We start from the raw sequence: 16,870 nt of genomic DNA on the forward strand, positions 1-16,870 counted from the left end.
TGTATATTAAATAAGTCTGTCGTTGTTTAATACTTAGATCACCCCTCTACATTCTGTTAATGTACAGATGGATGACAAATTAAATGTAAAACCTGAATAAAGGAGATGAGAAATATAACAAATGCAGGAAGACTATGAAAGTTATAAAAGTCATCTTTTTTCAAGAAGGTTAAATGTGGACCTGAAGAAGCTTCTTGGATGAGAGGTGAAACATCTTCATGGTTCTACTACCAGTCCAGTTGCCCCAGATTTACTGTATTGAAGATAACAAATGCAGATGTCATACTAGCCTTGATTTTAACTTTGGTCCCTGGAAATCAACAGCCAAGGGATTCACTTTTTAACCCCCCACCCACGCTTGCTTTTCTTAATGTGAAGGAGAAGCTACAGTGGCACATACAAGACAATGACAAAAGACAAAATACATGCAGACAAAAGACATTTTACAAATATTTTAATGTAAATTTCCATCAGACTTTACAGCAATATATGTTAATAAATAATTCATCACAATTATACATCCCAAATAATACATTACATAACAACTCATTGAAACAAATATGCAATGTTTGTAGAGGAGACTGAACAGGTGACGCAGGACAGTCAGGTGATTTTGGGACATTGCTACGGGCTCCTGGGATTTCAATATTCAGAGTCAAAGAGATAGAAAGACAGAAATGATACATTTGTAACATTGTTTGATCCGCCTTGAACTAAAATAAATCTCAATCTTTCTTGTTATCCACAGAGGAATAGTGTCATTGTGATGTCCATGTCACTCATAAACAATTAGAAAAAGATAGCGTTTACTAGTTTTGACACAGTCCTGACATGGAACTGAATAATAATTTGGCTTTTTTGTTTCCTTAACAAAATCAGTAAAACATTGTTTTTTAAAATAATGCCACAATGAAACTCTTCAGAAAGGTGAAAACATTTGTAAGGTTGGACAATAATGTCTAAAAGTACTGTAGTTTCACTCAAAGGATGCCAATTATCTAAGAACACGTGTAGAAGGTTGCAAAAGGTGTTTTTAAAAAAATCACAACTTTTATTCTCTTCAAGTTTTGTCAATATTTATAGGCATGTGGAGGGCTGAAGACAGGCTCTGGGATAAACCATCTGAACTATAGTCAGGACAACTTGATAATGTTGTGCAACAAAGACTTGTCATCCATCCCCAGTGCATCTTGGTACACTCCACCCCGAACATTTTTGACATCACATAACATTTTTCAAATACAGCTGTCCTAAAGCATCCTTCATTTTCTAAACATATTTTTTATTCTGACCAGCAGCAATTCAAACAAAACATATGGCTTCCCACAAGAAATGGTTAAAATAATAAAAACATACAAAATTCTTCGTCTATCGCAAGTGACTTTACCAAATGGAAAAATGTATTAAACCTCAAAAACTTCATTGATACAATTTGCCATTATATAGATAATATCTTTTAGATGTTTGCTATCCTCTGCAGAACCTTTACCAGCACACAAACAACTTCATCCGTCAGATACGGTGCTCAGTAGACACAACAACATCACACCACACAGAGGACAGTCAAGTATTTCCTCCTACTCTATTTCAAGTGCATCCTATCAAGTTTAAGGCCTGAGGTGTGCTTTGATTCCTTGACTCAATATTCGTTCTCTGAGTATTAACCAAGTGACCACGGCACGCTTTAAGTCTCTTCTCATTGCTGTCCAGACAGGCTACAGATTTGTGTCAAGTGATACGCGTCATTAGTGAGGATCAATAAAGTTTATACAAAAAATTGATATGATTTGAGCTAAATGGTGGAAAGTACTTAAAGCCATCTCGGGGACTAGTGGGAGTGGTTAGCATTTCACCTACACAGTGTTGTTACAATCCTTGGGCGGAGTGAGAGAGAGTGTGAAAGCCCAAACTATGTGGTCTCCATGGTCTCCAGTTACCATGGCAAACATGGCAGGTAATCAGATGAATCTGGAATCAGCCAGGTAGCGTAAATCGACTGGGCAGACGGGGAACAGGACTGGCTCCTTCAAGTGCTTCAAGTGTAGAGAGTGGTCTGGCTCCAGTCTGTCTTGTTCTCTTTTACTGTTCCTTCGCTGTCAGAGGCATATCAGTCAGGGGTTGGTGTCAGAGGTCACCTCAGCGTGTGCCCGTTGACTTGGCCTCTGCCCCAATGAATGTTAGGTAGTGTCAAACACCTCCTGAAGTGCTCGAGCTGGGCCTGCAGTCTCTCCCTCTCCTCTCTCACCTTCTGCCTCTGAGTCACCAGCTCCTGACAAATTAAAGGACGGACATGACTCTCATTACAAAACAAAGACTTGCTGCACTGAGCATCATTTACAAACAGAACTACAACCACTGCCATTAAAAGATGAAAATTGGCATACATACAGATATGGTCTCAGATACTTACCCCCATAGTGACAGAGAGCTGCTCTGCAGTTCTGGTCAGGTTGTAATTTTGTGCTTCAAGTCTTTTACACTGACCGTGAAGAACCTGCCTCTCTATACTCCATTCTGTAGAGACAGAAACACACATAAAAGAGAGGAAATTATGCGCACTGTAATATATATTATGCTCTTACAAAGGACCTGAAAGTATAGTGTAATGTTTCATAAATGTATTGTAGATATCAATATGAGTACAAGGTGGGTATCATTGTAATAATCAATGATTTGCATCTCTACAAAATAAATGTATAAATAGACATAAATCAAGTGGGTCACAGAGTGTGGATAACTAAGCAATTATATTTTCTTGATTGCTGTTTTTTTTTCTTCTATTTTTTAGTCCAAATTGAATAAATCAAAAACAACTAGTTTTATAAACCCTCCATCCATGAGGCTGGAGCCTATCCCAGCTGACTCTTGAAATAATCAAGAATAATATACTTTAACAAACTAAACAGAAAGTACATGCCTGCATCTCAACAGCACCTGTAAAATTAACTTATACCCACAGTGCTGAAAAAATGGGCCCACAGCTGAACTTAACTGCTGACCCCTGCTGTAGCCCCACAGTAATGTAAGCAATATGAAATAAAGTTTGAGCACTGAGGTATTTCCAGGTCAGACTCTGTATTTTTAAAGTATTTTCTGTCTATTTTACATAATCAACTTTAAATGTTAAAAATAAATCATTATAAAATCAGTTAGACAACTTCTTTGCAGACAAAATTGCAGTTTTGATCTAAATACTGTACATAAAACGGACTCACCATCCACATACTCCTGGTAGGCCTCAAAAATAGCTTCAATACCCTGCCACTTCTTTGGAGCTTCTTCCATCTCCTCCTCCTCATCTTCCTCCTCCTGGCCAGACTCTTCCTCGTCCTCATCAGACAGATTTTCCTGTGGTCCTGGAGTGTGCCTGCTGGCTGCAGGGAAATGGAGGTGATGGCCGTTGATGCGTGAGTGCTGAGAGGCATGGTTAACATTTGAACTTTTCAGTTGAGAGACGCTGTGAGGCAGCAAGCGGTCAGCCTTCATGCCAGCCTCAGGGGCGCAATTTGACACTCCTGAGGAGAAAAGAGAGAGACAAAAATGCAATGTCAGTCTTTTGAGCCATTTTTAGTACAGTACCTCATAAGCAGCCAACGTGGTTACTGATAACAGCTTGGATGTTGCACAAAATCACCACTGGGTGGCAGAACATTGCCATTTTTAAATTCACAATCAACCCTAATGGTCGTGCACCTATGGGAGTGAGTGGCTAACCTTTGTTCTGCAGCGAGGTATGTGTGGACTGCAGCACAGCTTGGTGGAAGTGCTGAGCAAAGGCCTCAGGTGTGAACCTCTCCAGGGCCCGATTTCGTCCATTTTGCATTGGACTGGGCTCCTTTTTCTGGGGAGAAGCAACAACGCCGTTCTGGAGGCCTTGGTGCTTCCTGTTTGGCTGAGCCTCATTCAGTTCAGCCTTTTCATGATGAAGTGTCAAGGGTGGAGGGATGTGGGCCACACTGTTGTCCATGGAGGGTTTGAATGTGTCATTATGGAGGAGACGCTTAGGTTTGTGTAGATGTGGAGGGGAGGGGCTGGGAGAGTCCGGGTACAGATGTCCATTTGATTGACACGGCGGAGGGGCTGATGAGGAGTCACCTAAAGATAAATTTACTTCTTTAGAAAGTTTTTGCAACTTAAACAAAAAAAAAACAAATAAATGTGTGTCTGTGTGTGTCTCACCAGTTGAGGGAGCGGGACTGCTACACGGAGGTAAAGGATTATATCTGAGTGTGTCTAACGTCACAGTCTTTCTCTGAATGGCCCTCAGCAGCTCCTCTGTCCTCTCCTTATCTACAGAGAAAAAGACAGAATGAGAACACTTGTCATTCATGTTTGAAAATAGGGCTTAAGGTATTGATTGGCACAAGGAACTGATGGAAAAGGGTCAGTGAATGGATCACTTAAAGGAAAGTCCAGAAGAACACCATCAAAGACAGATTATGGCTACAAAAAAAAATGTTTAATGGATACAATTTTTTTGTTTTTACCACCTTTTCTCCACACAATATCACAATTCTTTTTTAGTTGAGCTGATTGATTTATAAAGATTTTCTGCTTCTCTTCATCCAAAAGCTGATTATAGCCGAAAACCTCTATGCGATGGTGACAGATCAGAAAATGTTTCCGGTCACAGAAAATTAAAAGAAAAATTGAGAGGGAGCACAAATGAGCTGCTGATTGTGCACCAGTGTCCTTCTGCACTGCAAAGGGTATTTTAAAATCCAATTTTCACCCGGTGTTTCGTATAGTTTATGTTCTTCTTTTTATCAGATTGTTAAAATAAACACAGCCAATTTCATGTATAAGTTATTAAAAAATAATGAGCCCGACACAACACAGAAATAAGCTGACAAAAGTAGTTTGTTGCAGAGTGTCATATATTACAAAAACTCTCCTATACTGTCTATATGCAATGTTTTAAAGAACTTTCCATAATCTAAATATTTAACTTTGCCCATTTTCTGCAGATTTACATACATATTTTAGTTTAATAACTTTTTAAAAAAGAAATCCATAATTTTTTAGCTGATCATATATTATGACAGACTGTTCCAAGATTTCCTAGAAAGGAGAAAAACCTGCCCAGGCCTCCTCTCCACATGCACCCTAACTTTATTTTCTTCTCACCCCTCCTACACCCTCAGTAAATAATACAACAGAGAGAGAAACCGCATGTTGTAATTTTCCACAGAGAATCACCAGAACAACTGTGAAAGACAGCAGAGTAGCACGTAGGACGTGTGTGTGTGGATATTAAACAGGTTGTTACCTCTCCTCTGTTGTGGGCTGACATGAGAAAGGTTGAACATAAGGAGGAAGTCTTTTTTCTCCTCCAGTTCGGGGGTGCTGTCCATCTGCTCGGCAGAGTACGGGGTAGTTAGGGGAGTTGTAGGTGTTGAAGGTGAAGAGGCCTTTCTCTTGCCGCGCACAGCTGGCGGAGAGAGGCTGCGCTCTCTCATCATCCTCCTCCTCTTTCTCCTCTTCCGTGCCAGAAGTTCATCACGATGGGCCAACGTGGTCAGACCGCACACTCGCAGAAAATCCACTTTCTTCAGTGGGAGAGATTTGGGCAGGTGAATATCACACTGAGAAACATTTTTAAACTTTGTGTGTGTCTATGAAGTGTGTCACGTACCTCGGAGGATGTGTCCAGTTTGAGCGGGGGCTGTTCGGTCACTCTCCTCAAATGGGCTTTCACCTCCTCCTCATCACTTTCATCATATGACTCATCCAGGTCATAATAATAACCTGGTAAGAGAGAAATTATTTCATCAAATCATCGAGCTGCAGGCTTTCTCCTGCCTTTCCCCTCTTTTTCACCTCCATACTCACCTCCCTCTCTGGCCTCCTTTCTCCTCTTCTCCTCCAGGTCCAGTTTGCTGAGCAGCCGGCGGTGCTGCTGGAGAACCTCGTCATACACCAGCATGCTATCGGGTGGCTGACTCTGTCGCTCCCTAACTGGAGATGGAGAGGTTGCCTGGCGCTGCCCCACCAGGTCAGGAGGCACGCAGGATCTCTGCTGGAGACTGTTGATGTGATGCCGGTGATAGAGGCTCTGGATGGCTCTGTCCTGCTCTGTCTTGGTCCAGGAACCTGCTTCTTGTAAACTTGCTCCCCTCAGTGAGGTGTACCTCTCTGTGCCTTCTGACTTCCTCCTACCTCCGTCTTCCAGCTTGTCCCCCCAGCTCAGCGGGGGTCTGTCAGCTCTGGTCAGCCCCGGAGGCGGCCGACTTGGTGGTGTAGGAGGGTTGAGTTTTCTGCGGGAGTCTACAGGGGTGTCCACGAGGGAGGCTGGGTTCCACAGTGTAGTTGGAGGCGCAGAGGGATGATGAGGACCTTTGGGGGAAATAAGTGGAGGTGGAGCGCCGAGGCAGGGAGGTACATCTTTGTTGCCTGGGTTGTGATGGACTGAATTGGTTCTGCAAAAGAAAATATTTACATTTAGATAAAGTCTCACCACACTGAGAAGAATAAATCATTTTCTAAAGGTGGCTTTATCACCTATGGCCATCTCTTCTTTGCTCCACTCCTTTCCCAGGTGACCTGAGTCCCATCTCCAACTGACCCTCCCTCTCCTGTCCTTGCCCTCGCTGCCGTGTTAACCATGCTGCCTCGCTCGCCCTCTGTGTCATCATAGCAGCTGCCAGAGCTCCATGAATCCCCCCGGCAGCAGCATGATGCTTCCCCATGTGAGAAGGCACCAGGCTGGGCACCGGGTGTGGGATAGTGCCCCTGGAGGAGTGAAGGCCAGGCTGCAGGGACAAAGGTTTGGGTGCTGGGAAACCTGGGTGCTCTGAGTCCTTGGTTTTATCTGGAGAAACAGTTTGGGAAACATGAATTCGTTAGGCGTGTCATGCAGACAGCAGCAACAAAACATCTTCAACTGTTCTGTAATATTTAGAGATTTAGTCAGACAGTCAGTCTTACACATTTGACAAGGGTGGACAAGATGATGGATCACCAATAAAATCTTTTTAACAATGTGCATGCAGTGTTGTGTTGTATACTTCATCCGTAATGAAACCCTGCAAGTTTACTGTTTCTGTTTTCATTTATTATTTCTGCATGACCAACTACTGTGCTATTAACAACAGCAAGCGTCGTCTTTATTCATTTATAATATGATTGTATAGTGTAGTATAGTGTAAATGTCAAACTGGTACAAGGAAAAGCACCAAAAAAAAAGGCATATTATCTAATATTCAAGGACTGATATGTAGCACACTTTACACACTGACATACTGATAAAGATCATGGTAAGCAGAAGTGTTCAATGTTTAGAAAACGTAACCGCGATGGGCAACTTTCTGGTGATTAGATTTAGTTTAGAGAGTTTAGAGAGTTGTGTTGTGTGCAGAGTTGATATTTTGGACTGAGGTTAACACCACAGTAAATTTCTGGGAAGCAGAGTTCAGGTTACATGAAAATTTGTCCGATTTCTTGAATACAAATTGAAATTTTGGCTAGAGAACAGCTCAGGGCTTCTCCATAATCAAAGGTTATTGTCCTTTGAAGGGCACAAATATCTATACAAGCTGTCAGGATATTTGGGCCTGAACATGAGTGTTGAACAGACATATTTTTTTAACAGAGACCTCACAGCTACTGAAGATCAAAATTATTCAAATGGTCTTTTATTCCTTTTCTTTCTTAACAGAAATCAGGTACTTTTTCTGTATTTATAGCACATGTTATCCTGTTTAGTGTGTTTCTGGGAATGTGTAAACAGCTTCAGGAAGCTCAGACCAGTTAACACACCTAATGTCCCTTCCTCCTCCTCCTCCTCCTCCTCCTCCTCCTCACTCTCTCTCAGCCTGCAGAGTCTCACCACACTATTACTGTTTGTTTTTTTAATTGATTTACTTAATAAACGTAAAAGTGTATCCTTCATGGCTGGGGCCGTAACACACACACAATGACATTACAAGCAGTTTGGATATCCGGTCATGTGTGTGTGCGCACATATACATGAGTGCACATGTGTATGTGTGTGTGTTTGTGTGTAGGTACCCAGTCTGTTCGGGGTCAGCCTCTCCCCTGGCCTGGCCCTGTCCTCCGGTGGTGCCCTCCGAGCCTGCAGCTCAGCCAGGTAGTGGCTCTCCGCCGCTCTGACCATCTGCTGCTGTCTCTCCCTCTGCCTCTCCTTCTGTCTGTCCAGCTCCCTCTCCCGCTCTCTCCCCCTCTCTTCCTCCCTCTCTCTCTCCCTCTCGCGTTCCCGCTCTCGTTCCAAGCCTGCCTCGCGCTCCCTTTCTTTCTCTCGTTCACGCTCTTGCTGTCTCTCTCGCTGGCGGAGCTCATTCTCCATCTGTAGCCTGTGGGGGAGGTTGACAAGTATGCACACACACACACACACACACACACACAGACACACGCACAGGGGGAGAAGGTGAGAGATGCAACACCCAACATGAGGCAGATATTAACCACACACTGGTGAACCTCACACAAACATTTCTGCTCAAACACACACACATTCACAGAAATACACGCAATTATGCACACACTCTTCACTTACCATGAGGAAAATAATCCATACACAGCATGACTGAGCAAGAGCAGATGAACACTTAATAGGTATCCACAGGAAAAGGACACACACACACACACACACACACACACACACACACACACACACACACACACACACACACCACACACACAACAGAACACATTCACCAGCAATCAATAGCACACAAACAAACCTACAGGATACACTGGAGCCATTACAGAACCAGACGATAAATACCTTCCATTTCAAACACAAACATTTCCCCTGTGAATTATGCCACAGGGAAACAATGTGTATTGTAAAACTGAGAAAGAAGCTCTGAAAGAAAACAGAGAGACGGGGCAAAGAAAGACTTCTTTATGTGCATGTGTGGGAGATTTCTCTGTGAACTGGTTTGCATATGCATGTGTATGGTTGTGCAATGTGTGTGTGTAGTGTGTGTGTGAAGGGCAGTGAGTGTGATGAGTGTATAGGAGGCACTGTGGGGTGTGTGCTAAAAATATCACACACTCAGCAACCTGTGCCTACCCTGCAGAGAGAGATTACACAGCCCTGCAGACAGAGGAGAGAGAGGGGGAGAGAAGAAGAAAGAAAGAAAGAAAGAAAGAAAGAAAGAAAGAAAGAAAGAAAAGAAAAAAGATTGAGGAGAAGAAGAGTGTGTGCATGTCTAAAGATGTATATGTTACCTCTCAGCGAGCGCTGTGTGGTTCAGTTCTCCGGGGTAGCGACCTCCAGGCAGGTGTAAGTGGAGGGCAGAGGGGTGGAGAGGAGGGAAGGCGCCCCCTGCAGGCACAGAGTAGAACTGCGACCGCAGTGCAGAGAGACACAGAGACTCCTCCATCCTGTGACAGGCAGACGGGCAGAAGAAAAGCAGTCAGACTGCATCAGCACAGGCAGCATATTGTCTTAGTGAATCCACAGATCAACCTAAAATTCCCCAAAGTTCCCCTTAAAATATTTTGTTGGATAAAATAGGTCCAAACTGTTTAACATCACACGTATTGTAAGTATAGGTTGACCAAGATTCAAGGTATCTTTAACCCCAAGGGGCAATTTGTGGTGCAGCAGCAGAACAACACAAACATAACATGAATAACATAACATACATAATAATGCAAACATGACTAACAAAGCAGGAACAAAGGAGTTTTTATATCTGTGAGTGCATTTTGGTAGACCATATCTGGGGCCTGATGTAGGAGTTTAGAGGGTCGGCCAGGACTGACTGGGCCTCTTCGTGGTCTTAGTCTATCTCAAAGGGCCACACGAGGAATTACAGTTTTTAAGCACATCCGCATCACCTTCATTTCTCAGAACTAGAGGTTGCCGCTTGGCTGTGCAGCCTCTATAGAGCCCTCAGCCATTATCAGAGCCAATTTCCTCTGATAACGTTAACCTAATTAACTGCTGCTAGCTGTATTTGCCATAAGAAGGCAACAGAAATGGGTTGAGCAGAGACCTGACCAGAACCCAAAGATCTACAGCTAACAATTGAGAACTCAAGGTGGTGGCGTTACCTGGGTAAGGACAGCGGGTGATGCAGGTAGGCTGGATGATAGTAAGCAGCAGCGGCAGCAGCATGGGCAGCAGCAGCAGGGTCGAGACTCAGCGGTAGAGAGGACAGTCGGAGGTCGTCTGAGGTGGCGAAGGGCCGGAGTGCTCTCAGGTATTCCTCTGGGACGGCACCCGAGGGAACCACGGGGTGCATCTGCCCAGGCAGACTGCAAAACAAGTACACACAGCTTTAACCTAAAAATAATGTATGAAGGTTCTATATGAAGGGATTATAGTCAACATTCAAATACTTGCAATTGAACTATAAGTGCGTCTCGCTCTTACCTAAGGCTTTGTATTCTGGGGTCTTGCATTATGGAGCTGGGGGTGAGCCCAAAGGGGTGAGCCAGGGGGTGAGATGAAGGGGTAGGTGGAGTCCTTTTATCCTGTTGTGGTTGGGTATTCTCAGTACCCACCCGCTCCCTACTGAGTCCCTGAACACTTGGCTCTACCTGGGAGACAGACAGTGGGAGAGCAGACATTACTATGAATATCTATGGACTTTTAAGTGTGTGCTAGATGGAAACTAAAGAAAAATGTTCAGGAAAAGAGAAGAGGGAATTGAGAAAGAGCGACTGAGTAAACCCCCTCCCATCCTACCTCCATCCTGAGCTGCACCCAGAGGCTCAGCGGAGAGGAAAAGTGGGTCTGATATGTCATAACAGGTCAAGATCAAAGTGGAAAGATGATCCTAATATCTGGCCAACTGCTCTCTCCTTCATCACTCTCTCTGTCTCTAAGAGCTTCTCTGCTCCGCTCAGAGGATTCAGTCACCACATAGTTGTATTTGATTGATTATAGTACAATTCCAACCTCCAAATCACCACCATGACAAAAGCAGTCATGGAAAAACCCAAACCAAAATTACAAAAGGATGTGTCTTAAACTTGCACAGTTGGCAAGGATGAAAACCATGTGACTGAGGCCTGGATCTGCCCCAGTTTGCTTAATGTGTCATGTGTCATTATTCCACTCTCCAAACATTTCAACAGAACAGGCAAAATGCCAAAAGATTATCTTAAACAAGACCAAGCTCTGTGAGGCTTCTTAAGGACAGCAATGCTTTGAGCTACAACATGCTGGCTCTTAGCAGATATAATGTTTACCATGTTCATTATCTTAGTTTAGCGTGTTAGCACGGAACATTTACTGATTAGCAATAAACACTAAGTACAGCTGAGGCTGATGGTAATGTCGTTATTTCTGGAGGTATTTTGTAGATTTTACATTTGGACCTGATGGTGGCGTTAAATAAAATCATCAGGGGATCATCGAAGTGGTTTCGATTTCTTCACTTGGGTATAGTCTGATGAATCTAGATGGAGAATTAAATGACAATCTATCCGATAGTTTTGTTTCAGTCTGGACCAAAGTGGCGGATTAACTGACCAATATACTGACATCAAAGCGCTACACTGCTAGTGTGGCTACAGATTTGACATTATCTTTCATTTAAACATAGTGCTGACACAAACACTGTTTTTCATTAGGTCGTCTTTCTTTGAGAAGAGGACACCTCCTATCCAAGCAAGTTTTTCCTCGCCACCGTCGCCCAGTGCTTGCTCATGGTGGGAATTGTTGGGTCCTGGTAAATAATATTATATTAAGAGTACAGTCTCAATCTGCTATCAATGGAAAGTGTTATGAGATAACTTTTGTTATGATTTGGTGCTATATAAATAATAATAGTGGAAAAAGAAAAAGCCTAACTCTAACTCTAACTATTTTGACAATTATTTTAAAAGATAGAAGTATATGACCACAGTATCAGTTCAGCTAACATCAACCTTCATAGATTCAGAAACATCTACACTGGAGCTACGTAGAGTAAAATAAATCATCATTTTCATACACTGTAACTAGTTTTGTAAAATATACTGTACCCAGATGAATATTCTTTTATTGGTAATTGTAAGTTGGTTGTCTTGTACTTTGATGTGGCTTTGGAATGGACGATTATCGGCTGATTGTGGCGAGGAAAGTCAGAAGGAACTCCAGTGACCACGATGAATAATAAACAAAAGGACATCGATGAGAAGAAAACATACTTGTGTACTATACTATGTATATGCACTACTACACTATGTGTATACAGTGTCAAATATTGTTGCTACAGCAACAGAGGGTGTCCCACAGACCATGGACAAGCCACAACCAAATGACCTCTCCCAGCAACACCTGATCTGATACCTTAGTTATGTACACTTGGCCTTACAGTGAAATGTGCTTTGAATATGTTTGAATAGTTTTGAATGTGTCACTCATGGAAAGCAGATTCAAACCAGAGATGCAGCGCCTCTTTCTCACTATCATTCACCAATCTCCTCCACTGGTTCAAAATGAGGTAGGGGAGACGACACATGGAGGATCTGGAGAGCAGCCATCACATTCCTTAACCTGTGACCCTGAAGAGAGCCAACGGCCTTCACAGATGCAGCAATAAACACACACAAACAGTCTGTTTCTTTTGCCTAAATCATCCTGTCCTCTGTCTTTCCCTGTTCTAGGACAAGCTGCACACAGTAAGGACAAATACTGAATCTATGCAAAGCTTCAGAGCCCTCTCTGCTCATTCTTACTCTCCCTCCCCTCATTTCTCCACATCCCATTCTCTATTTTCATGCCTCTCTTCCCTCCTTCTTTACTCTGAACGTCTGAATGGGAGCCCCGGGCAGGCAGAGCCACAGAGTGGTCTTTGTGAAGGGGGAGAAAGGCAGCTCTGATCCAGGGGGAAGTGGCTACTGTGGGGGCTAACCCCTGCATTGTGTGAGGGGCCTGGTTTCTCGCCCCACCTTAAATTCACTCACACACCCACAAGCAAACGCAACCACAGACGCACACACACACACACACACAGGTCCCTCTTCACATCTTAAGCCTTTTGTGGTGAAGGGTCAAGTACACACACACACACACACACACTGACGCACACACAAACACTGCAGGAAGCTGAACACAATAGGTGCCAGTCTCTGCAGCCTCCAGTGTTTCTTTACAAACCCCTCATGTGTTGTTGAAAAAGACATGGACTGATTAGCGAGAGGAAGACGGGGTGAGGCAGAGGGGTGACAGAATGAAAATGAAAGAATGAGACAAGACAGAGAAAGAGAAAGTGTGTGTGTGTGTGTGAGGGGGTTATAAAGAAAGAAATGGAGGGATGGCTGGCTTTGACAGTTTGATGTTGACAAGCACTGGGACTATTTCTTTAATGGAGGGAGCAGCACCAGGAAGCATAAAGAGACAGACGACTTATCTGTACTGAGCGAAAGCACAAGAGAGAAAGAGTGAAATAAGAGAAGAAGAAACCAGCAAGATAGTAGAACAGAAAGTACAGATACACAGAGAGAGAACAGCAGATGTCTTGTCTCAAACTTGTCTGGAAACACCAGCGGGTACAACGGTTCAATAAACGATTCGTCTCACCTGTCGTCCGTCGGCCCTCCACAGACCGTTGCTAGTCTTCGTGGGGGCAATTGTGACCACTGGAGGGGTGTTGGGGACACCGTGGCCCCTTGTCTGGGCCAGTAGGGGCCCTAATGAGCCCCGCTTAGGTGTGGTGACTGGCGAGCTGTGGCTGGTGGCCGGGGAAGAGACTGGAGACGACTCACCGCTGATGGCAGAACCTGAGGCAGGGAGAGAGACAGTAGGAATAAACTGCAGCTATCAGGCGGCTCATCAGATTAAAAAGATTTCAGGATCAAACAATCCCCCTGTGACATAATACAGATGGTACAAAAAAAGAAAGAACTAACTTTTTTTTGTCAGTGTGCTGGCCTGCGACGAGGTAAACAGAGACTCAATCATTTTGATGAAAAGCAATCTGGCAAAAATGCGACTGAAATTAAAGAGATACACGAGATAGAGGAGACGAGGGAAACGGTACGAGATGAAAGTGTGTGTGTGTGTGTGTGTGTGTGTGTGTGTGTGTGTGTGAGACACTGATGGAAAAAAAAAGACAAAAATCAGATATATAGAGGGAGTGAACGAAGGATGTCATAAATGAAGGTGTGAAAAAGAGGCTGGGATGTGACACCGTGAAGGGGGTGGTGTTAAATGTGATAAAGGCAGTGTGTGTGTGTTGTCTGTAGCATTCACTCTACCATTACTCCATTACTGTAACACTCACTAATCAGTAGAGGCACACAGAAACACAAACACATTCAGAGACGCTAAGGAGGAGGAAATAATAATGAGATGGAGAGAAGGTGGGAGCGAATGAGCTCATGCTCAAGGAGAAAGAGAAAACGAGATGGTGATAGAAAGAGAGAGAGAGAGAGCTTGTTATAATTGACTGTAATTAGATTCTCATTATGAGGAGATGAATGGAAACGGATGAAGGAAGAGGGAGAGAGGGAGAGGTCAGGATAGGTCAGCTCTTATTCAACACCTTCATTAGGACACCAATGAGCTGAGTGAGGACACACACACACACACACACACACACACACGTATACACACTCACCAAAAAGATACCAGACAGTAAAACATCTCACATCCATCCACCAAACATCCCAGTCTGTTAAATCAGACTTACACAGTCACTGCTGCAACACAGAGTCCCGTTTTAGGTCATTAGCACCTTGTTTACACCTTAAACATCTTAAAGTTTGAGGTACTGTTTTGGAAAATGCACTTATTTGCTTTTTCGGAGCGTAAGATAAGAGGATTGATATTACTCTCATGTCTGTACAGTAAATATGAAGCTACCACCAACAGCTGTTTAGCTTAGCTTAGTATAAAGGACTGGAAAGAGAGAAAAATGGTTCGTTAGTCATGGTTATATCTTGTTTGTTTAATCTGCACAAACAGTGGTTGTACAAGTGCATGAGCTGATTCACCTTTCTCCATGTGAAATGTTGAGCCAGTCCTTTAATTGTGATTTTTCGCCTCAGTTGTTTAGAGGAGACAGGAACAATGAAAACATGCAGCTACATTAAAGGATGTTAAACAAACCTGACAGCAGTTGTAGAGGTGGTGTTTTTGGGTGTGACCAACAAAGAACAAGTCGTTTGTGTTATACATGTGTGTGTGTGTGTGTGTGTGTGTGTGTGTGTGTTCAGATCTCCAGGGCCTGGAGCCTCTGGAGCTTTTAAAAGCAGGGTTAGATCAACGCTCACCTCTGGGATCCTCAGCCTGTTTGGCCAGTTTACGCAGGGCAGCAGCGAATCCGGAGTTTGCAGACTGGGCAACTGCGTTCCCATTGGTTAGTGGACTGAGGGGACTGACAGTAGCCGTGGTGCGAGTTGCCGTGGAGATCATTCCTAATGATGGTGATTTATTGGACTCATGGTTCATACCTGAAGAGGAGAGTGGGAAGAAATGTGTGAGGAGAGATTGTGCAAAGATTTGTATGAATATTTTGTCAACGTAGGAATTAAATTAACACCTAAAAATTTAGCATGGAGTCATATTTTTTTTAGGAAAATACATCAGTCATTTATCCTGAATTAACAAAACCCATCATACACAAGTGTTCAAAGAGAATAGACAAGTGTGTGTGTGTCTGCCTTTGTGTCTGGACATCATAGTGAACGCATACGCGTGGGTCAGCTCCACTAGACACACAGTGGAGGGAGTAGAGCTGTGTCAAATAGAGCGGTGACCCTAATAGCAAATCACACACATGAGTGCACACATGTCCATTTCCTCAAGGGAGCCAGTCAACACATCTTAAGACACTCGGGAGCATCTACAGGCAAACCTTATTAAGTATCGCTGCAGTTTTACACTCTCACTGATACAAACATGTACACACACACACACACACACACACACACACACAAGTAGCAAACTCATCGATCTACTGGATATTGGACACACTTAGAGCAAACGTGGTTAGAGTAACCTTTGTCTTCACCCTCTACCCTCTTACTGACCCACTAATGTTAATTACAGCTGGAATTAGCCAGCAGCCCCCCTGCCTGCTACAGCAATGACCTCATTACCAACCACGCACCTTTCAAACATTCATATGCCACAGGAAGAGCAAACAAACAGTCAAAGCAGTAAACACACTCATAAAAAATTCATACGTGCAACATCGATTAACGTCACTAGTCCTGAATGTTTAGCTCTTAGCGCAGATGATTTAGGAGAAAGAATAAAAAAGGACGGACAGATCTGAAGAGTTTGTTTCGTAGGAAGTATCATAAATCTCATATTCGCAGACGTCACAGTTTAGACGTCTACCTTCTGCCTGCCAGCTTTCACACATGTGAGCAAAAACAGGCGGAGGAAGCTGTCGAGCGATAAACAGAGTGAGAGCAGAAGATATATGAAGGGGAGAGACTCGTGAGGAGTGAGGGAGAGAGAGAGAGAACAAACACAAAGGCAAAAAGTAAGTTAAAATGAAGTGGAGTCGGACAATCACAAGAAAATCAAGAGAAAGGCATCAGTGAATTTCACTTCTGCGTTACATTAAGTCGATGTCTTTTCCTCAGTTTATTACAAATAACCTGTCAGCCTACATCTAACTGCTCTGAATGACACGTCTAATGTGTGTAATGTGGACATAAACGCAGCTGTCTGACATGCCTTTTATTATCCACTCATCTTTTCTCTATCATTTTCTTCATTCACTGTTTTCCTTCATGTCTTCATGGCTACACTTATGTATTTGCATGCCATGCCAATAAAACAAATTGAAATTGAAACAGACAGAAAAGGAGAAAGCTCAGATCCTGACAGCCTGTGTGTGTGTGTGTGTGTGTGTGTGTGTGTGTGTGTGTGTGTGTGCGTGTGTGTGTGTGTATCTCTGTCTCTGCTGAGCCCAGCAGTCAAGGGAGAGATGATAAGACAGTTTCTATC

General features: G+C 43.4%; 1 protein-coding gene across 3 annotated transcripts in view; it reads right to left on the bottom strand.

Annotated features, from left to right (window-relative positions):
• Nucleotides 1-437: 437 nt before the first annotated feature.
• Nucleotides 438-16,870, bottom strand: part of LOC104940462 (genetic suppressor element 1) — a 37,877-nt gene continuing 21,444 nt past the window's right edge. For all 3 annotated transcript variants that reach the window (XM_019255600.2, XM_010757073.3, XM_019255601.2), the window contains exons 2-16: nucleotides 15,181-15,360; nucleotides 13,487-13,686; nucleotides 10,349-10,515; nucleotides 10,027-10,230; nucleotides 9,196-9,351; nucleotides 8,011-8,312; nucleotides 6,502-6,811; nucleotides 5,833-6,419; nucleotides 5,636-5,748; nucleotides 5,270-5,549; nucleotides 4,180-4,290; nucleotides 3,715-4,095; nucleotides 3,216-3,515; nucleotides 2,411-2,514; nucleotides 438-2,269 (exon numbers count right to left, since the gene is read on the bottom strand). In XM_019255600.2, the coding sequence (XP_019111145.2) occupies nucleotides 2,132-2,269; nucleotides 2,411-2,514; nucleotides 3,216-3,515; nucleotides 3,715-4,095; nucleotides 4,180-4,290; nucleotides 5,270-5,549; nucleotides 5,636-5,748; nucleotides 5,833-6,419; nucleotides 6,502-6,811; nucleotides 8,011-8,312; nucleotides 9,196-9,351; nucleotides 10,027-10,230; nucleotides 10,349-10,515; nucleotides 13,487-13,686; nucleotides 15,181-15,360 (3,533 nt within the window). In that variant the 3' untranslated portion in view covers nucleotides 438-2,131. The remainder of the gene's footprint in view (nucleotides 2,270-2,410; nucleotides 2,515-3,215; nucleotides 3,516-3,714; nucleotides 4,096-4,179; nucleotides 4,291-5,269; nucleotides 5,550-5,635; nucleotides 5,749-5,832; nucleotides 6,420-6,501; nucleotides 6,812-8,010; nucleotides 8,313-9,195; nucleotides 9,352-10,026; nucleotides 10,231-10,348; nucleotides 10,516-13,486; nucleotides 13,687-15,180; nucleotides 15,361-16,870) is intronic.

This window comes from Larimichthys crocea, chromosome XXI (genome assembly GCF_000972845.2).
Source record: "Larimichthys crocea isolate SSNF chromosome XXI, L_crocea_2.0, whole genome shotgun sequence".
In the NCBI taxonomy this organism is placed as follows: Eukaryota; Metazoa; Chordata; class Actinopteri; family Sciaenidae; genus Larimichthys; species Larimichthys crocea.